The 26192-nt window shown below is 34.8% G+C and overlaps 1 protein-coding gene and 1 pseudogene across 1 annotated transcript; both read right to left on the bottom strand.

The window, feature by feature from the left end:
- Nucleotides 1-9955: 9955 nt before the first annotated feature.
- On the bottom strand, nucleotides 9956-10936 carry LOC144376644 (olfactory receptor 4C15-like; annotated as a pseudogene).
- A 12652-nt stretch (nucleotides 10937-23588) lies between these two features.
- Nucleotides 23589-25431, bottom strand: LOC144376753 (olfactory receptor 4C15-like). Its single transcript, XM_078045035.1, has 2 exons — nucleotides 24506-25431; nucleotides 23589-23607 (listed from the first exon to the last, which is right to left on the bottom strand). Exons 1-2 carry the CDS (start codon nucleotides 25420-25422, stop codon nucleotides 23589-23591), a joined length of 936 nt encoding a protein of 311 aa, XP_077901161.1. The 5' UTR covers nucleotides 25423-25431.
- Between the last annotated feature and the right edge of the window lie 761 nt (nucleotides 25432-26192).

The raw sequence follows: 26192 nt of genomic DNA, 5'->3' as shown, positions 1-26192 counted from the left end.
CACATACCAGGCTACTTATGCCTATATTATTTTTATTATGAATACTGCTTATTTAATTATTATCACTGAGTACAAAACTGAGAAATGTGTTAAAGATAGTTTTCAGAGGTTAGATAAAATTGAAGCATGGATGAATTCTTGAATATTTCAAAATAACCTAGTTTTAATAAGGGGAAAGCAAAGCATACCCATATGTTAAAGAAGCAGAACAGTTTTTATTTCACGTGACACTGATAATTTAACAGTGACTTACAGGATAAATGATTGAAAACAATTCAGAAACAATAGAAGAACTGTGATTTACTAACCATGCCTGTTAATAACTGTGATTTATTAATCAATGGGTATAAACAGTGGAGAGCAGAATGCTAATTATTACCTGTGACAGTTTTTTTATATAAAAAGAAATAAAAAAATATGCACCTTGGAAGCACTCAAAAATGATGACTATTCCTTTAATTTTTCTTTAATAATCTGAAGTGGGAATTGGAAGGATGGTAGAATGAGACAAACTTATTACCCTACATACATGTATTTATTACACTATCGGTGTGACTCAGCACCACCTACAACCAGAGGAATGAGAAGTTATGCTCCATTATATATAATGTGTCAACATGCATTCTATTGTCATGTATAACTAATTAGAACAAATAATAAAAATATGAAGTAAATTTGCAAATTTTAGTATTGTTATTTATTTTATATTTATTAAGATTTTTTTTAATTTCTTCTTTCAGATATATATGACAGACCAGTATATTTTGACATGCATATATAGAGTCTAACTTATTCTAACTAATATCCTCTTTTGTAGTTGTAAATTATGAGGTTGTACATGACATATATGAACATAGGAAAGTTATGTCTGATTCATTCTACTGTATTTTATATTCCCATTTCCCCTCCCAGAAGTTCACTTGATTAAAAAAGGGGGAATAAAGTTAATTGAATTGACCTTTAAATGAATTAATTCATTTTTTTTTTTAAAGAGAAGGATTTAGGTAAACTAGCCAGGTGTATAAAAACCATGAATATGAGTTTTGTGACTCCCATTGAGAATAAACAGAAATGATTCAAAACTTTTACATAACTAATATATTAATTTGTGTAAATTAATATTTATTTGTTCACTTACTTTGAAACCATCATTTTTGTTAGGTTCACAGGTCTTTCCTGACCAATGTCGGCATTTTTAACTTCAGAGTCCTTTAAAATAAAACAATAAAAGAAACTCTGAAAGCTCATTGGATCAGTTGGAAACCATTGTTGCATAATAAAAAAATAGCAATACATCCTCTAGAGTGTCCATCTTAGCCTAAGACCAAATCAGGAAAGACAAAGCAAGGAAACAAGTGAGAAATTCTGTGAAAGATTGTGTGAATCTGAGTTTAAATCCAGTTCCTTCTGTTTGTTCTATGGCATGGATCAGGTTACTTAAAATCCTTACAGTTCTATAAGGCTCTGATTATAATTTTTCTGATAATGGGCTTAATGTCTATCAATAAATTTCTTGTGGAAATCAGATAAACTCAAAAACATAAAACACTGACATTTATTAGCAGCAAAGCAATAATATTTTAAAATGCACTGCACTTTTGAATGTCCCCTAGTAGCCCCTGACTATGTTATTGTGGACTCAGACACAATTGCCTCTATGCCTCCTTGATTGCTTCATTGTGCAATGAGAACCAAATGGAGTAGGAATTGAAGACAGGGCCCAGAAGTCTTCTAATAATGATAGACATCTTATCTCTCTACTTCTGTTTTCTGGGTGGTCTAAGAGCAACACCACTGCATGACTAAAATATTGTTGAATATAAATGAAACAATCCCTTCTTTCCCAAATGAAAGTAATTCGTAATATTAGTGTTAAAATCTGACATGGAGAATATGTTCTGCTCCATGGTTCACAATCACAAGGTTTAGAATTTTAAATCATGAAATATTAATTATCTTAAATAAAAAAAATATATTCTTGGATTGAATCCTGGTATATCTAAATGACAATAGTGGTAACATTAGTGAAATATGAACAAAATTTGGTGTTTACTTATAAAAATGTGCTTATGCTCAATTCAGACATTGACAAGTATGCCCATAATAATGTAAGGTAATAATATTAAGGGAAATTGAGTATTCTACAGGAATTTTCTGTTTCGATACAAATTTTTGGTTAATCTAAGATTATTTCACATAAAAAGTTAATAGAAAATCAGTGATCAATTTCTCCTATTAACTTCTATAATTCCAGCCCCATTTTCTAATAGCAATATGCTATTAAACAAAGCCCTGTCCCCCAAGATGCAAGTCCAAAAAATTAAGTGTTGTGGTCACAGGGAATGTCAATTACCTTGATGTGATCACACTGTTCCAATAAATATATACAATCACCATGTGTCCATTAAAATATACAATGAGGAAATAAATTATAACTAATGAAAAGTTATACCTATATGGGGAGATATTCCACATTCATTGGGCATTTAATTCAGTGAAATGGAAATACTTCTGCTTATGCTCACAAAATAAGTACACATTTCTAAGTGTTTGGATTTGCCTTCAAGACTAAAAGCTGAAAATGGGTCACATTTCACGAGACTTGATCTTATCATTGGCACCAAATCTCTCCCCCCAAAACCGTTCACTCTGAGAGCTGCCGCTCACTGTGTCAACTCTGTACTGTCTGCTCCACATGCATTGTTGACTTCCACATCTCTTGAGCTTGCTAATCTTACATCCCTCCTTCAACATGAGAATCCTGAGGTCATAAAGGTCACACAGTTATACCAAGTGCACAATTGGTGCTAGACTACTCTGTGCACAGAGCTCAGCACCCCCCATGACCCACAATTTTAGCACTGAAACACAATTTGAAATCATACATGAAAATCCAAAAAGTTAAACTATAAATCTCACCATGTGTCAGTTCCCTTAAAATTCTAGTGATGGCCTCTCCTGTTCTCTATGGAGGAAAATTAGTTCACTCATATGCCCCAAACAGTGATATCAATATCCAATCTGCTCTCCACATAAAAAACTAGAGAGGAAGAGCCTCTCTGACAATCAAATGTCCCCACTGCTACTCCAGAGCAGTCTTAGGAATAAAAGACAAACAAACAAAGAGAAGCAAATGTTCCTCCTGGATTTCCATCTGGATTTTAAAGAGGCTTCCGTCATAGGTCATGCACCTGTAGAATTACTGTTTGGTTCCCCCCAGGGGCAAATTATTTATGAGCATGTTGTGCCAAGACACAATTTTGTGTGATTTTTCATCTGCTCAAGTACTGACAAAACTCGCCCCAAGCAATTAGAGGTTTTGTTTGTTTTTCTGTTTTCTTGTCTTACTACTCTTGGGATTTTATCTGCAGATGCTGTCATTTCTCATCTCACTGAGGAATAGAGCACTGGCTCAGAATATACTGTCTCTTGCAAGAGTCAGAATAAATGCTTGTGCATCAAGTAAATATAAAAACAGAGTTCTGAGATAAGACATCCATCCATCACTCAATATGGAAAACATGTACTTCAGCAAGGAGTACTTACTAAAGAATAATATTTCATATAAAATATGTGAAGAGGTACCAATTCTTTGAAATGTTCCTTTTTTTTCAGAAACTGACCTTATAACTATAATTTTAAAAACAAAAACAAATTTAAAGAAGAGATTGAAGGAACTTTTCTCTTTTCATTTATTTTTAAGCTATTATAGCAGACCTAATTAATGTAATGGAACATAGCATTTAAAATGATGTTTGGGGAAAACTTGGATATAGTTTTTTAAGCCCTCTCAGGAAGATCCTCACCAACAATTTGCCATTTTTGCACTATCTAAATGTTGCACCCTATCGAATTTTATGTTTATTCACACACCACAAAAAGTACAATTTAAGTGATTTTTGTGAAATGTTGAAAAATTAAAGCCCCATCACTTATATAGTCTATGAATTTAATAACTGAATTCCATAATGTGATATTTGCTGACTCTGTCCACAGTCCCTCAGCCACACACTGTAATCAATGGGACGAGAGAGGTCAGACAATTTAAAACCATGAAAACTTCAATTTTGATAATCAGGTTCTCAACTAGAATCTGAAGCACACAGATGTAACTAGACTGTGGAATGTGTTATCTCAGTTATCAGCATAGAGTCTGAAGCCACTCTGCCTCTTGCCAAACAAGACCGCATTGCCCAAAAGGGCTCTGTCATTCAACCAGTCCCTTGATTGTTCCCTGTAGTACATGAATGATTCTAAAAATGACCTTTAAGGGATGCTAGAATGGCTAGACAATTCAATAGGTGCAAAGCATACAGAAGATTGGCTGTGTGCTGTGTGCAATTGGGGTAATTGCATTCATTATGATCATTAGCACTGGCTTTGAAAGAGGTAATTTTTATTATTCAAAATATTGACTTTGATTGTTCATGTACCTATAATAGAGATGTCTGCACAACAGCTTTAAAACACAAAGTTCCTTAGCTGAATGATGTATTGGTACCATAGAGCAACCTACATTGTTTCACAATGATAAGAAGGTCTGAAGTACAGATCAAAATAACTTTAGTAAATATAAAAAAAATAAACTTAAAGTGTATGGAATCTTGAATATTGGTATAAATAAAAATAAAATAGGTCTGTGGTTGTAGAAAAGTCTGGTATCTAGAGATATAAAAATCTGAGGAGTGAGGACATTTGGGATGAGATAAATGAAACCAAGTTATAAAGAAAATAAGAAGGAAAACTCTTTTTGGGGGGCAAAATGTTCAATGTGAAATTTCTAGCTAGCCAGATTCCAATGTCACAGTCAAACAAACATAAAAACAAAAAATAACAAAACATGGAAAAAAAGTTGTCCCGGTAGTCAATGAAAACAAGACTATGAAATTTGCATAAATTTTCATTAAGCAAGTATAAAATTTGGAGCCATAAAAACATGACAGCAGTTTTTTAAGATTAAATTAGCACCAAAGAACAAATGTCACTCAGAATTTTTTAATTGAATTTTAACATTTTTTAACCTATGTTATATACAATTGGACCTAGAAATCATCCATAATGAAGATCCTTCCCTTTCCAGATTTCAGATACCCACTGAAGACATCAATCTTTCTGCTCCCTGCATTTAGTAACTCAATCTAAAATATTTAAGCTGACTCATTGTGGTCCCCATATAATAAAGACTGGCATGCAGAACTTCTCAAGTACCATCAATCAGAGGTTTGGGACATGCCAATTTGTTTCTCATTGAAGGCTCAGAACAACTTACTCTCAAATATTATCTGTGAGTATATAAAAACAAACAACAACAACAAGAAAAACCTAAACATCTTTACCCAGGTTTAAGAGGATCATTTTATGTTACCAAACATAGCAAACACATTTTGCACAGTATTTGTTACTCATAATTTCTATATAAAATGTTGCACACAACATATGTCACCCAAAGGGAGAGACAAAAATCTCTCTCCCTTTGGGTGACATATGCTGAGATCCATAGCCAAGTAGGAATGACACATGGCATTTTTGGTTGAAAGGTGACCCCAGTAAGCCATTGAAATGATAATGATTATGTTAAGATCTGCATTCAATTGGAGATTAGACCCCTGCTGTCTGCCTAGGCCTGCTACTTTGGAGCGCTCAAGGGACTCTGGGAGAGTCCCCATTGGTTGGGGAAGAGCAGTAGGAGGGAATTCCAGAGGAGGGATTTCCTGTTGGTGTAGTGTGGCCCAGGAGAACACCGCATGTGTGGTTCAGCATATTTCCCAGGAGTGTGCATGGCATTGGTGGGAGTTTCAGAAATAAAGTTTGTTCCTTCTTGAGTGGCTCGTGATTTTGTGCCCAGCTAGACTGCAGCAGACATACTCTTGATTTTCATTGTGAAAATTATTGGGACTTACAGACTAAATATTCAGGCTGACATTTCATAAGTCCCAGTATGATAATGGTCAATCCTAGAATCCTTGAAATAAATCCTCGCAAGTTTTATTGAGATGCTTGTTTCATTTCTGTAAAGAAAGAGAACATTCAGTTATTACCAATTCTCCTCACTTATTCCAACCACTCCCAGCTTTGGACTTCCTTTCTGTCACTTGAAAATTAAAAGAGGGTAATTGAAGTATGATTCATAAACATAATTAAATAATTACTGCAGTTTTCAGATGCACTGGTTGAAATGCTCAGCATGGTTTACAAAGATGCATGTACCCAAATCTTCCTTTCCAGTTGTCCTCCTAGGCTTGACCTCATCCATGTTCCAGGCTAACAACTGATGTCCCTCTGGAATACATTCCCTGATCACTGCCCAGCTCACACCATCAACTCTTCCTCTGTTCTCACCTCCACTGTCCATTTATACTGTGGACATAGTACCACTTTAAATACCACTTCTTCAGAAAAGCCTTCCCAGATTGCACCAAACAAGTAACATATTTGATCAAGTTTTCCACTATCAAAATGTGTATGAAATGAGCCATATAATCCATAAAGATATCATTCATTCATATTTGCTACAATAATTTTTATTAATAAGATTTTATAATATATTATAACTGCCTGCACAGCTCAGGCTAAAATGGGTGATATAGTTTTATAGGGAAATATCAGAGATCCAGGATGAGAACCTGAGAATTCAAACTCCATGAAATGACTCTCTAACATACCACCCCACATGCCACACAAACCCTCACACTCCAACCAACCAGGTAGAGCCAACATAAATTCAAGAAACCATAGACAATTAAGATAGGAAACTGCTAACATGTTCACATAATTTATTGACTAATAAATATGGATGCAATCTTCAGGATGACTCAAAGAGAACTCAGTTTATATGCATATTTGAGAAATAATAGTGAGGAAAATATTTAAATGTTTAGAGCATAAGGAAAGAAATCAGAGCCAGAGAGAAAATAATGGCATTTTAACTAAGAACCACAGAAGAAAGATAATTTGTGAATTAGCCCTATAGTACAAGAGAGAGCAATGATTCACGGTAGTCACAGAATAGTTTGGGAAGGAGAAAAATTGCAAGATGTTGAACAACGTATCTGACTTAAGATTTCACAAGATGTCATTTGTGAATAATTTTAAAATTAGAATCTTGTTCTTTGTTTTCTTCTTTCAGATAGTCAGACACATTTTTCTAATATTCACACTTTTTATATTAACAAAATGTATTTCTGAAAACTCTTTAAGTAACTACAGAAACTGTGATAAGAAGAATACGGAATTAATAAATTCCCAAGACAGTATGTGACCTGGGAGGAGGGAGGAGGAGGAGAGAAAACAAAACCTTTTTTGGGGGGGGTGGGGGATGGTGGTTAATGAGGTACTGAACTCAGAGGCACTCAACCACTGGGCCACATTCCAGCTCTATTTTGTGTTTTACTTAGACAGAATCTCATCAAGTTGCTTAGCACCTTGCTATTGCTGAGACTGGCTTTGAACTTGTAATCCTCCTGCCTCAGCCTCCCAAACTGCTGAGATTACAGGCACCAGCCCTAGCTGAAAAGACAAAACTTTGATTCTTCCAATCAATTATCTCCCAGTAACAGAAAAAGCCTTGGAAGGGAAACAACTATCAATCCAAGCGAGTCCCTGGGAGGAGGGCTCCTTTCCCAAATAAATTTACTCCCAGTAACAGTGAAACGTCACATGGGTCTTGTCCCCATGTAAATACAGTGACCCTGAGATGTCAGATGAGCACTGGGATCTGGACCCTGAACCCTTGATCTCTTCCCTGCAAAAACACTAATTGATATATTCAGTAAAAACCATGCACAGTAGAAACATGTTCCAGATATTTGCAGCCTTTTGCCCACATCTTGATAAAGTTTTCAAGGACTAAGGCACTCCCAAAATAACATATATAAACCTGTACCTCCCCTGCAATCAGGGCCATTTGCCACCCAGAAAGAGAGCCATCCTATGCCTGACTCTGAGGCTGAATAAAAGTTTCCTGAATTTGTGAGGTCTGCTCCCATCCTGGTTTGTACTTTCATTATGGTGCCAAAACTATTTTGGTTATTTTTGCTTACAAGGTAAAATTACTATTACTACAACAGTTACATTGTCTAAAAGCTAAAAACATTGGAATGTGCTTCATTATGCCTAAGGTAACCTGCAAAAAAAAAAAAAATAGAAAGCGAAAACCATAGTCATTTTTAAGAGAATTTTTATTTATTCTGTTCATCAGACAAGTAGGAATGAAAACTGCTGGGTTGATCCCTTTCACACTTGTTTATTCTTCTGCTGAATGTTAGTGGATTTTTTTCCTTGTATATAACTACAGAGTCTGCAATGGAGTGTTGGGCATTAAAATAATAAAACATGTTTGGATTTGTGTGTATGATGCAGCAGACATGAATTGGTGTTCGTTAGTGCAATCTGGCCAGAATAGTGTTTTACTGCATAGCTTCATTTCAAAACTTGGCTTCACAGGTTCATAAAGCAATGGAGCCAATCTATCAGATCCACACTTCTTGATCTAGTTCTTAGGGATAAATAAACTGAAATAAGAGGGCCTTGGAAGGCAGAGGACATGAAGAAGCTATCCCTGTTTTGAGGACAGACAGATATTGAGGAAAGGGAGACACATGTCTGAGCCTTATCATAATCTTTATCTGCTGATTACACACATAGTTCAGGTGATAAAATTTAATCTTTCATGGACCTTATCAGGGGTGATTGATGAAATTACATGTATCTTTTGCATGTGTGTTGTGAGAAAGAAAACTAATATATACTCTTTCACTTTGGAGATGTCCTAAGATTAAAAAGAGGGGAAAAATTTGCCACAAATGCTCAAATGGATGTCATCAGTGTTGATTTTCAAAGGGAAACATTCATATTTTATTGTAAATAAATTGATCCCCCATGACATTTTACAACCTGAGACTAGCAAAACATAAAAATGACCATCAAATATGTTTCTAAGTTTGAATGATCTCTCTATTTGCACTTAGGTACAAGAAGACAGAAAAATGAAAATCACCAAGTAAGCTGTAATTAATGCTCTTCAGAAAATCTGCCATTGTGTCAATCTTCTGGATTCTGTTGCCTCTGTGGGAGCATGGGAAAAGTGTGCCAACTACACCTGAAGCTTGGACCTGGGGTTGCTACTAGTGTGTTATCTCAGGAGCTGCCTTTATTTGTCCTTGAATAAGAGACTCTCATTACTGACCCTTCCATGGAATTGCCCCACCTACTCTCCCATAGCTGATTGATATAAGGCGGTCACTTGACCCAAGGGGAGCACTCCCAAAGGCAGGATTGGACCATTCAGATTCTCTCTCTCAAAATTCAAGAAATAACTCAAATTATAATAGACCTTAATGAACCCACCTTTAAGATGAAGTGGAAAGATGCAGGTGATTTGAAAGCTCTTCTCTCTGCTTTTCCTAAGTCTTGATGTTTTACATCAAAATCAATGGTACTAGTATTAGAAAATTGTATCTTCTCATATCAAATCTTATGTTCCTTTTCCTGATTTCTAATATTTTCTTTAACAAGAGCTTTATTTTTTCAAAGCTTTATATGAATGGAAGTCATTTTTATTTTAGTTATTTTTTTTTTGTTAGTTATCGATGGACACAATACCTTTATTTATTTATTTTATGTGGTGCTGAGTCCTTCACATGTGCTAGGCAAGTATTCTACCAATGAGCCACAAACCAGACCCTGGAAGTCATTCTTAATGGTTAAATCCATTCTATTTTTAAAAATAGATTTTAGGAAGTAAAAAAAAAAAAGAACTATCTTTACATGTAAGAGTATTGAGGTGTCAACTCTGAGGAAAGGGGTAATCTCACATTGAAAAAATAAATTCTAGCTTCCCAGCACATTAATATCTTCTCCTTAGAATTATTATATCTCTTCCCATGGTAAAACATCTGATAAATGTTTATCTAAATAAATGCTAACTTTTTTTACTCCTTACATTATACATTTGGTTCTATAATATTTTATTATCCCTTAAGACCACCACCAATCTCTTTGACACTTTTCTCATGGGATTTTTCACTTCTTTATTCCTCAAAATATAAATCAAAGGATTAAGCAAGGGGGTTATCATGGTGTAAAATATTTCAACTTCTTTGTCAAAGAGAAAGGAAAATGAATAAGACGGTGCATATATAATATGCCTGGGACAAATAACAAAACCACAACAGTAATGTGAGATCCACAGGTGGACAGAGCTTTCCTCCGCCCTTCAGCACTGTGTATTCTCAGGGAGAACAAGATGACATCATAGGAGACAAGCAACAAGGAGAAGTTGCTGATGCAGATTAACCCACTGTTGGCGATCACCAGAAGGCCAAAGATGTGAGTGTCAGTGCAGGGCAGCTTCATTAATGGGTGCATCTCACACATGAAATGATCAGTAACATTAGGCCCACAGAAAGGCAGCTGGAAAGGAAAGAACTTGTATGATGGAATGCAAGAAACCCCATTCCAGGCCACCCACACCAGAATGGCACAGAGCCTCCAATTCATGATGGCAAAGTAGTGCAAGGGCTTGCAAATGGCCACATAGTGGTCATACGCCATGGCTATGAGGATAAGCATCTCTGATTCACAAAGGAAGTGTCCAGCAAAATTGAATCATGCATCTTTTAAAGGAGATGACTTTCCTCTCACGCATGGAGTCTACAATCATTTTAGTGTAATGGTAGAGGAGATGCAGGCATCTACAAATGATAAGACTGCCAAGAGGAAGTACCTGGGGGGAGTCCAGCAATGCAAGGCTACAGAGGATGGTCACAACAATCCATATGTTGCCTACAATGGTTGCAATATAGACCAACAAAAACACAACAAATACTATTTTCTCAACAGTAGGATTCTGTGAAAGTCCCACAAAGACAAATTTAATTATGAAGTTCTGGTTTTGAATGATTTCCAAGGAAAAGGATGAAAGTACAGCAGTGATCATATAAATCTGCTCATATGATAAAAAAACAATTTGCTTCAGATCAATTCATAATATTGCAATCACCAACAAGTTGATGGCTCCAATGAAAGTTGTATTGTTTACCCTGAGTGATACTTATGCAGTTATTTATTTAAAAACACAAAATTAGATATGTTTGAAAGTAGTAGTCAGAGTTTTTAAAAATAAAGATTGGAATGAGCTACTGAATACTCCAAAATGCCAGCATTTTAATAAGGGAAAGAAAAGCATACATGGGTATTAAAGAAGAGTAGTTTTTATAGCAAGTGTCATCTTGATCATTTCAGAGTGACTTCCAGATGAGTTATTGAGAACCATTCTGAAACTGAAGCCAAGATATGAGAGAAGGAGGACTGTGATTTATTAACTATTCTTGTCCTTGTTATACAACAATGATTACTACCAGGTCATCCATTATCTGGAAACAGTCTCATCTATAAAAAGAAGTGTAAAACATGCACTTTAAGAAACTTCAAAAATAATGACTACTTCTCCAATTTTTCTTAAAAAATCTGAAGTGAATTTTCCTTTCAACAAATTTCATTCTTTTTTTTTTTTGAGAGGAGGATTCATGATAAAGTAATCACTTCAATAATAACTATGGAACAAGTATAGGTTTTGTTGAATATTTTTAATTCATCATTTAAAAATAAGGACAGAAGTTCATGCAAAAATGATGCCTACCACTGGGTGTCATCAATGTCTCTAAGTGATATATTCAAGGCCAGTCATGGCTTAGGGTTTAATATCTAGGTTCAAATCTTTTTTAGGTGTCATCATCCCAAATTTACTAATGGTAAGCCCAAGCTTAACAACCTATTTTCAAGCAAATAACACATTCTTGATAGGGATTGTGACACACAGAACCTCTGTCCCCACACTCAAGTCCTTTCCCTGGAATCAACAGGACAAGGATGGGGATTTTTTCTTTTCTAGCAAGGACTTCAGTACAGGCTAACCTTCCCAGAATTTCTGTCCCCATGTAAAGTATAAAGTCTCTGATTCTTTGTTCATGTTTGAATGAGGCATCATGATGAAGGAAATCCAACAAATGATGAGAAATGAGAATCTATGGCCAATTCCCTCAACATGCATCTCAGCAACAACCACATAGATAAGGAAGAGAACATGTTAGCTGAGAGGCTTAATCATTTGTTAATCTTACTATGACATGATTCACTCTGATCTGATAAAACTCAAGATAAATATTTCAAATGGATGAGACTTTCTTATCAAGCAAAAATATTCATTTATAGCTTACCTGCTCATCTCCCAGGGTTATAATGAGGGTCAAATATGAAAGTGTGGAAATCTTGGTTATGATGATGAACCTTACCAATGGTAGTTATTATGTGCTCACTTAACAAAGTCATCAGCCTTGCCTGCAGAAAACTCCTCCACAAAGCAGCCAGAAAATTACTTGAAATCTTGACATCACAGTTCACAGACACACACAGCTTCAAAGAATGATGTGTCTTCACCTATATGTTAAACCAAATGATTAGTGAAACAGCATATGTGTATGTCCATATAAATTTTATGACATATATGTGTTCATATATACATACATATGCAATTGTATTGGTTCTTTTTACTGATACATGACATTAAAATTTATTTTGCTAGAATTACACAAGCATGGAATATGACTTATACTAATTATGACCCCATTCTTATGAGTGTACATGATGGTAGAATTCATTATGATGTATTCATATAAGAATATAGGAAAATTAATTATGTTTCATTCCATTCTGTGTGTATGTATGTGTATGAACTGAAAAATGACTAAATAATGGGTTTTATGTGGGTATAAAACTATACCGAGTTTCATGACTTCCATTTACAATAAGCAGAAACAACTTAAAACTTTTATAATTAAGTAAATATATATTTCTGTAAATTAATACTTATTTGTTCCCTTACCTTGAAATAATCATTTCCAATTTGTTCACAGGTTATTCCTGGCCAATGTCTGTACTTTGGACTCCATAGCCATTTACAAGAAAACACATTAATATTAAAGAAACTGAAAGCTCATTAGATCAGTTAGAAACCGCTGATTACAGAATAAAAAGTAGCAATATATAACATCCAGCAGTGTTCACCATAGCCTAGGACCAAAGCAGGAAAGAAAAACAAAGGAAAAGAGTGAGAGCATAAACACCAGACTTGTGTAGACCTGGGTTCAAATCCTCATCTCTCTATTTGTTCTATGACAAGGATCAGGTTACTTAAAATCCTTACAATTCTGTAAACCTCAGGTTATATTTCTGCTTAATGTTAAATAAGAATATCAATCAATAGGTTTCTCATGGAAATCATATGGGTCATAAACATAAAAATACTGATGATCATCACCAGTGAATAAATAGTATTTTAAATGTACTACACTTTTGAATGTTCTAGCAGCTCCTGAATAAGTATCATGGACTCAGACCCACCTGCACCTGTGCCTTCACTAGATTGCTTCATTGTGAATCAAATGGAGTGGGAAGTTGAACACGGGGTCCTAAATTAATCTAATAATTACATAAATATTATCTCTCCACTTCCTTTTTCTGGGTGATCTAAAAGCTATATTATTGCATAATTATAATGTTGTCGGATATATCAATATCAATTCCTTCTTTTCCTGATAACAGTAATTCCAAAAAGTAGTATTAAAACTGACAAAGGAGACTATGTTGTGCCCCATGAATTACGATCACAATGTTTAGAATTTTAAAACATTTAACTCGTGTTATCTTAAATAAGAGTTGTCATGGATTGAATCCTACTACATCAAAGGGAAAATAGTAGCAAAAGTAGTGAAATATGAATAAAATCTGGTGTTTACTTAGAATAATATAGCTGTGTTCATTTTATGCATTGACAAATGTGCCCATAATAAGGTAAGGTTCTAATATCAAGGGAAATTGACTATTCTCCATGTATTTTATATATTTATGCCACTTTTTGGTTAAACTAAAATTACTCCAAATAAACATTTAAACAGAAATAAAAATAATAATCAATCTCTGCTACCAGAGATCTACAATTCTAGCCTCATTGTGTGATACTGATGAACCAATAAACATAGCCCTGTGCTGTGCCTCAAGCTGCCTGACCATAGGGTCAAACAGAAAACAATATTTCATGCTGTGCACAGTGGAGTTAAAATGGAATATAAGAAATTTTGATGCCACTGTTTATAAGGAGCAGGTACAGACACAAGGTGAAGTTAAAGTTTGCATCACAAGAATGTCTTTTGAAGTTATGCTATTTTTTTTAAAGTTCTAGCCCTACTAAAATTGTAATAAAACAACTTCATTAATGCCATCATTTTAAACACATATTGGTAGATACATCCAGAATCATAATCATGTTTATATCCTTTCTACTAATTATGCAACATCTAGAAATGTATTATGAAGGTGAAATGACATGGGGACATTTTATAATGGAAAATGTTGCAGTATCATATGAAATAGAAACCTACCTAAAATATTCAATGAGAAATATGACTCTGTAAATCAGAACATTGCACTTATATCATATGGTATAATTTATGAAACAATACTCAATGATATAAAGGAAATTGGTAGTGAAATATTTTGCAATAAGTCAAGGGTAAAACAGAAAATGTTTACTAGTACCTCCCCCCATTTATGTTGACATTTAAAATATATTTTTACCCTCCAGAAGAGAAAAATTTTAAATGAGACTTTAATTTATAAAATAAATATCTGCTTACTATTGTGAGGCTATTTATAATTGAACATAATTTACAAACAGCTCAAAATACTCCATAAACTGAACAATTCAGAGAGAGGATATAAGGATTAAGGAACATTCATTTGCAAAGGTGGACGCAAAACACTAGCATAAATAGGAATCTTAAATTAAAATTTAATTACAGTTTAATTAATGCCCCTACTATAGGTCAACCCTCTCCACCCTTTATGCATTTACTGATATCAGTTTTATATTAACATTCTCCTACAGGTGAAAGTTTAATGTGTCTGTATTTGTGCTAGAACATTCTTTGGCCTTCCCTTTGTAGTTACCATATCCTTAAATATGATAAAGCTGTAACTGAGATTGTTCAGGCCCACTCACAGCATGAATTGGGATCATGGGACCATGTCCTGGGATGGTGACCTTGAGGAATTTGCTTCCCTTTGTGCAACTATGCACACTGACCTCTTTATTCTTCCTATTAATTTTGTTGCATAATTTTAGCACCATTGTAAAGAGATACAGTTTCTTGGTTAACTTTCAAACATATACAAAAATTTCAAACCTAAATAAGGACTTAGAAGTAAGGCTCTCAGTATTTTATGATCATATCTCAGGCAGTAACATTCAGATATATTTGTGTGCACCTATATGTGCATATCAGTCACATCAGTTATATTTGCATACATTGTTTCTAAATATTGTTATTGCAAATTAAAACAATAAAGTTCTATTTAATTTACTTTCTCTGTACTTATGTAAATTAACTATTTTTGATTCAGACCAAATTTCAGCAATAAATTCCCTCAGATTTCATATATTTTTTGAACCTTGATATTTCTCTGATGCTTTTGCTAAATGTCTAATTTTACATATGTATAAAATTTATTTCGGAAAGATATCTACATATACAAATATGTGTGTATACACACACACACGCAATATGCTTCTATAATTTAAGAAAATATTTTCTGAGTTTTCATTGGTGTGCTCCAATGAGACTTCTTTTCTATTGTATTAATGGTTTAGCTCAATTTAAGGTACAAAGCCCACAACAGCAAATATTAAAGCAGTTCAAAGCTTAGCCACTTATATTTTTCTGAACAAATCTGAGACAAGAAGCTTATGCTATTTATGATATCAAATGAACATAGGAACAATTAAACAGAGATAAAATCCAAAGACTCAATTCTGTGGCTCAGTCACTCTTTTTTTAGCTTTAATGCTTTTCCCTGGACTTTTTATTAGTGTGTTGTTGTGGAACTAGTGCATGGTACATTCTATATCAATGAATCTGTGAATGGTCCTGCAAAACTTAGATATTTACCACATTAATATATTGGTATTATTTCTAAAGCATTTGATAAAACCACTTTAATCTAAAATATTAGAGTGGTGCAAACATTAGCAAGCAAATGATAAGTGAGAATAATCTTAGAAAAACATACTGAGAGTTAGTATAATAATATGCACTTGAAATAAGTCACATAGAAAGACAGATGTCAATTACACAGAGAAGCTAAAAAAAAGTAGGTCTCAAAGAAACAGTGTAAAATTATGGTTCTTAAAGGTTGGGAAAAGTGGAGTGGGAAGACAGATAGGGCGTGGTTAATTGGTAGAGTGGTGCCTGTGTCACTGGATAGGAAGAGAAACTATTGCATTATATCTATTTTTATGATTAATTACACTCCACAAAATGTGTAAAATTTAAGTGATTTATGAGAAAAGTTGAGTCCCTAAAGGACTATCACTTCCATAGTCTATGGACTTAAGAGAAGGTTATTTTCTCTTAATTAAAAATTTACACGTGTTGTCTGACACAGAAGAATCACCTGACATTCAGCAATTAAACTCTATCAGTATGTTCTGCAATCCTGGTTCTCATTTAATACCATTCTTAGCAACTTCTTTTCCTCCATCCTGATTTGTTTAATCTTTCATTATTATTTATTTGCTTCTGTTAGAGAAAATGTGCAATAAGATGTAAGTAATATTGTGCAGATGAAGTAGAACCTTTAAAATAACTAAACTGTTATATTGCAAATGTGAAAACAAGGCAGTGATTTTCCATCAAATATGAATCAGAAATTAGAAAAAGAGAGACAGAGGGAGTCTTAGCCAAGGAGATGTAAGGTACTGGGAGAGGAACTAGCAATTTAGCTTTCCAGAATTTTACCAACAATGTACAAGTTCCCACTGATCAAAAATCCCATCTTTATCATTGTTAAATCTCAGAACTTCTGGCAAGTTTCCAAAGAGACAGTATTATGGTTTAGGTATGAGTTGTACCTCAAAAGTTCATGGGTGAGACAATGCAAGAATTTTCAGATATAAAGTCATTAGATCATGAGAGAGAAAAACTAATCAGCAGATTAGTTCTCTGATAGATTAACCTGGTGGAAACTATAGTTGTGATTGGAGGAAATAGGTCACTGGAAATGACTTGGGGTTTCTAATTTGTCCCTGTTGAGTTCTTCTTCCTGGTTGCCATGTCCTGAGCTGCTTTCCTCTGCCACGCTCCTACACCATGATATTCTGCTTCATCTCAGGCTTATAGAATAAACCTCTGTAACGATGAACCAGAACAAATATCTTCTCTTCTAAGTTGTCCTGTTAGGTCTTTTGGTCATAGTGACAGAATCAAACTAAACATGTTACCTCCTGGGCAATTTCTTTCTATATTCTGAATACCCTATTACTTTATTCAGTTTATAGCAAAACTTCATGAACCAAATTTTTATGTAGGTTTTGATACAAGAGATCTAGACCTCCATTTGTATTCACGCATGTTTTAATAAGGCTGCTATTTAAATAGAAGCTAACATCTATTTAAGGTTTGGAGCTGGCTTATCAACTTTTGTGAACTCTTGACTCTATTTGTGGGAGAAATACTGAAATATTAATTCATCAGAAATTATCTCTCAAATCAGTGCCTCATCTATAGCCAGTCAGTCACAGGTAGCCTGTTTATATAGTCAGGTTGTTTGAAAGACTCCGTACCAGGGGCAGGAGTCATCTTTTGCTGTTCTTTTTAGAGTTTTTACATGTTGACGGGATGTCTCTAATAAGGCAGGATCTATTTTTCTATGATCTGACATTATTTATCTAGCTGCCTATGTTCACTGACTTCTGATGACTCTCTCAAAAATACTTAAAAATTGTTACAGACACAAATAAATCTGATGACTAAAGAATACAAGAAATGTAAACAATGATTCTTTTCAGCATTATGTTAAATTGTCTGGAGTTTTATAGCACAAATAGAGAGGAATGCATCTTCTAACTATGTCTTCCATCGAAATTGGCCATAATTACTGCACTCCTGAAATGTGAAGTCCTTTGACATTGTCCACTTCCCTGCTCTCCAAACACTGCTAACATCAGGGAGGATAGATGGTCCAATGAAGAACATAAATGATGTAAGTCAATGAAATATAATGAAAGAGATTCATATTCTAATCTTCATTCTTCAAAATGTAAATGAATCCAGAGTTAGACCCTTGTGAGAGACCAGTGCATAGTGGGAGGCCACACTGCCTAGTCTCAAACCCCACACACTGTCCAACAGTGGTTAGAAATTAACATATCCCTTGATAGTCACATGTGAAACAAAAATAATAAAAATTCTAATATTTTAGGGTTGCTTTAAATGTTATATAATTCAATATCAACAAAAATACAGATGATTTAGTTAAGTGTATGAACAAATGAAATGATTGCTTTCATTATGTTGTTTAGTATTAGCTTTCCATGAGGCTCTTTTCATTGTTGAAAATCCATTTTTTTAATTTACCTACAGTAAAGCTGCATAAATGCTTTAAAATATGAAGTTCCTTTGTGAGTAACTGAAATTATATAAGCACTACAGATCCACTGGTGTTTTATAGTGAAAAAGAATCTATATATGAACACTCCCTATAATTTTAATAAATGTAAAAATTAAAATACATATTGTTTTTAATACATGTGGCCCAGAAGGAGAAAAAACAGGAATAGAATAGATCTTTGCTTTTGAGGAAATTTGTGATTCTGAGATATGAAAATCAGAGGAGTGAGGACATTTGAGGTTAGAGAAATAAAATCAAAAATTAATGGAAATGAGAAAGAAAATGCTTTCTGAGACAAACTGAAGATCAATATAAATAACTTATTAGCCAAATTTCAATGTCCCTGTAGAAAAGCTTGGAAAAACAAGTTTTCCTCCTAGCCAGAGGTCATAAAACACTACTTATAAGATTAAGATATGTTGTTGTTGGCAAAGTTCACTTTTCTTTTCCCTTTTCCATTTTCTCTTTCTTCTGTCCTTCTTCCACATTAAGAGGAAGATGGAGCCAGGCATGGTGGTGCATGCCTATAATACCAGCAGCTAGGGAGGCTGAAGCAGGAGGGTTTATAAAACAAAGCCAACCTCAGCAAAAGTGAGTAGCTAAGCCAGTCAGTGAGACTTTTCTCTAAATAAAATGTAAAATAGGGCTGGGAAATTTACTGTGAGCCTTTGAGTTCACTTCCCAGAACCCGCCCCCCCACCCCCCCACCCCAAAAATATATATATATACAAATATTGAATTGCCAACTCAGAGTAGATGACTGATGTGAAGATGAACATACCATCTCTGACCCCAAGAATATTGCAGTTTCTATAGAATTGATTTCACTTCACATATAATTAGCAGCCTATGATGTTTAGATCTAATATCAATTTTATTTCTTTACTTTTTATACTTTTTTGTAAAGTCTAATATTTTATATTTCATTGGAAACCATTACCATTATATTTCCCACTTTTCTCATTGCATTTTTCACTTCTTTATTCCTCAAAATGCAAATCAAAAGATTTAGCAAGGATGTGAGCATGATGTAAAATATCACCAGTTTTGTTCAAAGAGGGAGGCAGAAGGAGGTCTTGCATATGTAAATATACCTGGGGCAAAGAACAAAACCAAAACAGCAATGTGAGATCCATAGGTGGACAGAATTATCCGCCACCCTTCAGAAATGATGGTACTCATAGAGTGCAAGATGACAGCCTGGGAGACAAGAAATAAAGAGAAAATTGTTATGCAGAGGTTCACTGTTGGCAATCACCAAAAGTCCAGTGATGTATGTCAGTGCAGGCTAGTTCCAGTAGTAGGTACATGTCACATAAAATGATCAATAATATTGGGGCCACATAAGGGCAGCTGGAAAGTAAAGAGAATCTGTATCATGGAATGCAAGAAGCCCCCTCTCCAGTCCACACTCACTAGAATGCCACAGAGCCTCCAGTTCATGATGGAAGAGTAGTGCAAGGGCTTGCAAATGACCACATAGCATTCATAGGCCATGGCCATGAGGATAATCAACTCCACCCCAGGAAAGATGATTTCAGCAAACACTTCCATCATGCATTGTTTATAAAAAGATGTTTTTCCTCTCATACAGTAAATGCACAACCATTTTTATTATGACAGCTGAAGAGCAGCATGCCTCCAGGAAGGACATGACTGCCAAAAAGTACATTGAGGAGACCTGTAGTGCAGGGATACAGAGGATGGTCACTATAATCAGCATGTTGCCTCCAACAGTTGCAATGTAAACCAACAAAAATACAACAATAGAATTCTGTGAAAACCCTAAAGAATGAGTTCTGTTAAGAAAGTTTGATTTTTCATCATTTTCAAGAGAATGGTAAAATAAACATTTATTGAAATTGCCTATTAACATTTGCAATTATATGAAAGAAAGTTTTGCTTCATATCAGATTACCAGAGCAAACCACTAGCATTTTTACAAAGTTTCTTGACTAAGAAGAAAAACATGCAATCTCTAGTATGGCTCAACACTGTACATGTATAGTTGAAAAATAATAATGAGGAAAATATTTAAATGATTAAATGATAGGGGAGGAGTCAGAGCCAAAGGAAAAACAATAGCATGTTTCTGAAGAGGCAGAGAAGAAAGGTAATCTGGGAATCAGACAGGGTGAAGCCCACAGTGTAAAAGGGAGCCATGTGCCATGGTAGAGACAGAGTAGTTTGGGAACGAGAACTATTGTAAGATGGTGAACAAAGACAAGAACATATCTGAGTTGTGATTCCACAAAATGTTATTTCTGAATAATTTTTAAAGTTGCAGTCTTCTTCTGTATTGTCATCTTTGAGATATCTAGAGATATTTTACTCCTTTCACACTTTTTATATTAACATAATATTTCTGAAAGCTCTTTGAGTAACTACAAAAACTGTAACACATGAACTTAGTATAGCACAACAGTTATATTGCATAAAAGCAAAAAACATCATCATGTCTAAACTAATCTACATAGAGAAGAAAATGAAAAGTTAAAGCAACAGTGCTTTTTGGCATAATATTGAATAATTCTGTTTTCCAAATTAGTGGGAATGACAAATGTTGGGTACATGCCTTTCATAATTGTTCATTCCTCTACTGAACAAGTGGTATTTCTTTTTTCTTTTATTTGTTTTCATTTTTAGTTGATTTTATTTTTTAAATACCTGATAGTGGAATGGATTACAATTCTTATTATACATATAGAGAACAATTTTTCATATCTCTGTATATTAAAGTATGTTCACACCAATTCATGTCTTCATACATGTACTTTGGATAATAATGTTCACCACATTCCACCATCATTGCTAACTCCCTGCCCCTTCTCTTCCCCTCCTACCCTCTGCCCTCTCTAGAGTTCATCTATTCCTCCTATGCTCCCCCTCCCTACCCCACTATGAGTCAATCACCTTATATCAGAGAAAACAATTGGCATTTGTCTTTTAGGGATTGGCTAACTTCACTTAGTATTATCTTATCCAACTCCATCCATTTACCTGCAAATGCCATGATTTTTCTCTTTTATTGCTGAGTGATATTCCATTATGTATATATGCCACATTGTTTTAATCCATTGCTCTACTCAAGGAATCTGGCTCCACAGTTTAGCTACTGTGAATTGGGCTGCTATAAACATTGATGTGGCTGTGTCCCTATAGTATGCTGTTTTTAAGTCCTTTGGGTATAGACCAAGGAGAAGGATAGCTGGGTCAAATGGTGGTTCCATTCCCAGTTTTCCAAAGAATCTCCATACTCATTTCCATATTGGCTACACCAATTTTCAGTCCCACCAGCAGTGTATCAGTGGACCTTTTCCCCCACATCCTCATCAACACTTATTGTTGTTTGTCTTCCTAATAGCTGCCATTCTAACTAGAGTGAGATGAAATCTTAGAGTGGTTTTGATTTGTTTTTCTTTAATTGTTAGTGATGATGAATATTTTTTCATGTGTTTGCTGATTGATTGTATATCCTCTTCTGAGAATTGTCTTTTCAGGTCCTTGGGCCATTTATTGATTGGGTTATTTGTTTTTTAGTTGCTTAGCTTTTTCAGTTCTTTATATACCCTAGAGATTAGTGCTCTATCTGATGTGTGAGGGGTAAAGATTTTCTCCCAAGATGTAGTCTCTCTATTCACCTCACAGATTGTTTATTTTGCTGAGAAGAAACTTTTTTAGTTTGAGTCCATCTCATTTATTTATTCTTGGTTTTAATTCTTGCACTATAGGAGTCTTATTAAGGAAATTGGGGCCTAATCCCACATGATGGAGATTAAGTCCTACTTTTTCTTTTAATAAACGCAGAGTCTCTGGTTTAATTCCTAGGTCCTTAATTCACTTTGAGTTAAGTTTTGTGCATGGTGAGAGAAAGGGATTTAACTTCATTTTGTCGCATATGGATTTCCAGTTTTCCCAACACCATTTGTTGTAGAAGCTATCTTTTCTCCAATGAATGTTTTTGGTGCCTCTATCTAATAAGATAATTATAATTTTGTGGGTTAGTCTCTGTGTCCTCTATTCTGTACCATTGGTCTATTTTGGTGACAATATCATGCTGTTTTTGTTACTATTGCTCTGTAGTATAGTTTAACATCTGGTAAAGATTGATTTAGCTGTTCTGGGTCTCCTTTTATATCTAGACAGTCCACAATGAAAGAAAAAAGTTAATTAAAATAAATTAAATTAAAATGGATTAGGTTAAATTACAAAAAAAAAGTGTTTGAATTTGTGAATATGACGAATATGACGTGTCAGACATGAACTGGTGTTCATCAGTGAATCCAGTCAGAATACTGTTTTATTTGTAGCTTAATTTCCAATCTTAGCTTCACAAATTCATAAAGCAATGAAAATGATCTAGTACATCCACACTCCATGACCTATTGCTTAGGGATAAATGAACTATATACAAGGACCTTGGAATAGTCAACTAGCATGTCATCTGTGTTGATTTTCTAAGGGAAACTTTAATATTTTACTAAAAGTAAATTTATCCCCCATGACATTTGACAACCTGTAACTAACAAATCTTAGAAATGATCCCCATATGGGTTCCTAAATTTGAATGATCTCTTTATTAATAAACACACAAATTAATTATTTGCACTTAGTTACTCTAAGTCAAACAAACAAAAATCACCAAGTAAACTACAATTAATGCTGTTTAAAAAATTTGTTTCCCTGGTTTCTCTGGGTTCTATTCCTTATGTTGGAGTTTGGGAAAAGTGAGCTCACTAGGCACCTATAGCTTCTACCTAAAATTGCTAATATTGTGGTATGTTGGGAGCTATATTTGTTTGAACTACAATAAAAGCTATATTTGTTTGAACTACAATAAGATGGTTCATTGCTGAACCACCTTGGAATTGCCCCACCTACTTTTCTATAGCTGATTGATATAAAGTGGTTACCTGACCCATGGGGACCACCTGATAGGCAGGATGGGACCAATCAGATTCTAGCTCTCAAAAGTCAAGAAATAACTCAAATTATAACAGACTTGAATGTACTCACCTTTAAGATGAAGTGGAAAGATGCAGGTGACTTGGAAACTCTTCACTCTGATTTTCCTAAGTCTTGACATTTTACTTCAAATCATTGATTCTAGTATTAGAAAATTGTATCTTTCCACATCAAAACTTATGTTTATTTTATTGATTTTTAATATTTTCTTCTACTATGTTTTCCAATGCTTTATATGAGTGGAAATCATTCTGATGGGGTAAATCCCTTTCATTTTTTTAAAATACATTTCAAAAAGTATAAATTTGAATTATCTTCAATTTACATGTAATAAGAGTGTGGAGTTGCCAACTGAGGGGGAAAGGATGATCTCAAATTGCAAATATTAATTTTAACTCCCAGCACATGAATCCCTTCTCCTTAAAATTATGTAATGTCCTTCCATAGAGGGACATATGATCAATTTTTTTTGCCTAAATACATAGTAACTGTTTTACTCTTTACATTATATTTTGCTACTGCACCATGATCTGCAGAGCATCAACAAATGATTCTTCAGTAGGGGTAATTGGAGTTGAAGAAAAACATAGAGACAAAGAATAAACAGAGATATCATCACGAAAAGCTGGGGCCAGGTGGGATGCTGTGCTCTGATGGAGGTACAGTCATCCAGACTAGTTCCTCAAGTTCACTATACAGGGTCTCAGAATCAGGAAGTTAAACTATAGGGACATTGTAAATTGTTCCAGGCTTGTAAATTGTCAGAGGCTTTTTTGTACACTAAAAGTTATAGAGCTATAAAAATTCTTTGCAGAGCTAAAAACATTCTGCTATGATCCTGTAGTTCCAAAGACACCCATTGTTCTGTGACATCTGATACCTGTTAGTGACAGAGCCAAAGTGCCAAAGCTGATAACATTCTTACCTTTGGCAAAGAATGTTTCCCTGGCTTGGCTTTTTACTGACATTGCATGGTCAGCTGATCACCAGGGGCTCATCTGATTTCCATAGTTCTGTATTTTATTTTCCCTTAAAACACACCACCAATCTCTTCCATACTTTCTTCATGGCGTTTTTCACTTCCTTATTCCTCAATGTATAAACCAAAGGATTGAGCAAGGGAGTCAGAATGGTGTAAACTATCTCTACTTCTTTGTCAAAGGGAAAGGAAGATGAAGGTCGTGCATATATAAATATGCATGGGACAAATAACAAAACCACAACAGTAATGTGAGATCCACAGGTGGACAGAGCTTTCCTCCGCCCCTCAGCACTGTGTTTTCTCAAAGAGAACAAGATGACACCATAGGAGACCAGCAACAAGCAGAAGTTGATGATGCAGATTAACCCACTATTGGTGATCACCAAAAGGTCAAAGATGTAAGTATCAGTACAGGCCAGCTTCAACAATGGGTACAACTCACACATGAAATGATCAATGATATTAGGCCCACAGAAGGGCAGCTGGAAAGTAAAGAGAATCTGTATCATGGAATGCAAGAAGCCCCCTGTCCAGGACACCCCCACCAGAATGCCACAGAGCCTCCAGTTCATGATGGCAGAGTAGTGCAAGGGCTTGCAAATGGCCACATAGCGGTCATAGGCCATGGCTGTGAGGATAATCATCTCTGCCCCACCAAAGAAGTGTCCTGCAAAAAGTTGAATCATGCATCCTTTATAAGAAATGGTTTTCTGCTTATATAGGGAATCTGCAATCATTTTTGGTGTGATGGAAGAGGAGAAGCATGCATCCTGTAATGATAGGACAGCCAAGAAGAAGTACATGGGGCAGCCCAGCAATGAAGGGCTACAGAGGATGGTCACTACAATCAGCATGTTGCCTGCAATAGTTGCAATGTAGACCAACAAAAACACAACAAAGACTATTTTCTGAACAGTAGCATTCTGTGAGAGCCCGGCAAAGACGAATTCAGTTACAAAGGTTTGGTTTTGCATGATTTCCAAGGAAAGGGTGAATGTACAACAGTGATTATGTGAATCTTCAAGTATGATAAAAACAATTTGCTCTAGATCAGTTCATAATATTATAATCACCAACAATTTGATGGCACCCATGAATACTGTATTGTTTTTATGAGTTCCAATTTTTGAGCTCTTATTTTCAAAAAGACAAATGAGATATGTTTGAAGATAAAAGAAATCGGAACTTGTGAATTATTCAAAATGCCCAGGGCTAATAAGGGGAAAGGAAAACATCCACAAATGTTAAAGTAGAAGATTTTTTATAACAAGTGACATCTTGATCATTTAATAGTGACTTCCAGGGTGAATCACTGAGAGCCATTCTGAAACCAAACCCAAGATATGAGAGAAGGAAGACTGTGATTTATCAACTATGCTTGTCCTGGTCATACAACACTGGTTACTACCAGGTCATCCATTATCTGGAAACAGTCTCATTCATAAAAAGAAGGAGAAAAATATGCACTTTAAGCAGGTCTCAAAAATAATGACTACTCCTCCAATATTTATTTAAAAATCTGAAGTGAATTGGCCTTTAAGTGAATTAATTCTTTTTTTATGAAAGGAGAATTCATGGGAAAGTGTCCAGCTCTATAATACATGTAAGAAATTAATGACGCCTTTGCCTGAGTGTCCTCCTGATCCCGAAGTTATGGATTCAAAGACAGCCACAGCTGAGAGCTCACTGTGTAAGTGCCAGTCTTTGTTAGGTGTTATCATCCCAATTTTACTAATGGGAAACC

Source organism: Ictidomys tridecemlineatus, chromosome 4 (genome assembly GCF_052094955.1).
Source record: "Ictidomys tridecemlineatus isolate mIctTri1 chromosome 4, mIctTri1.hap1, whole genome shotgun sequence".
Taxonomy (NCBI): Eukaryota; Metazoa; Chordata; class Mammalia; order Rodentia; family Sciuridae; genus Ictidomys; species Ictidomys tridecemlineatus.
This window is presented reverse-complemented; position numbering and strand designations above follow the sequence as displayed.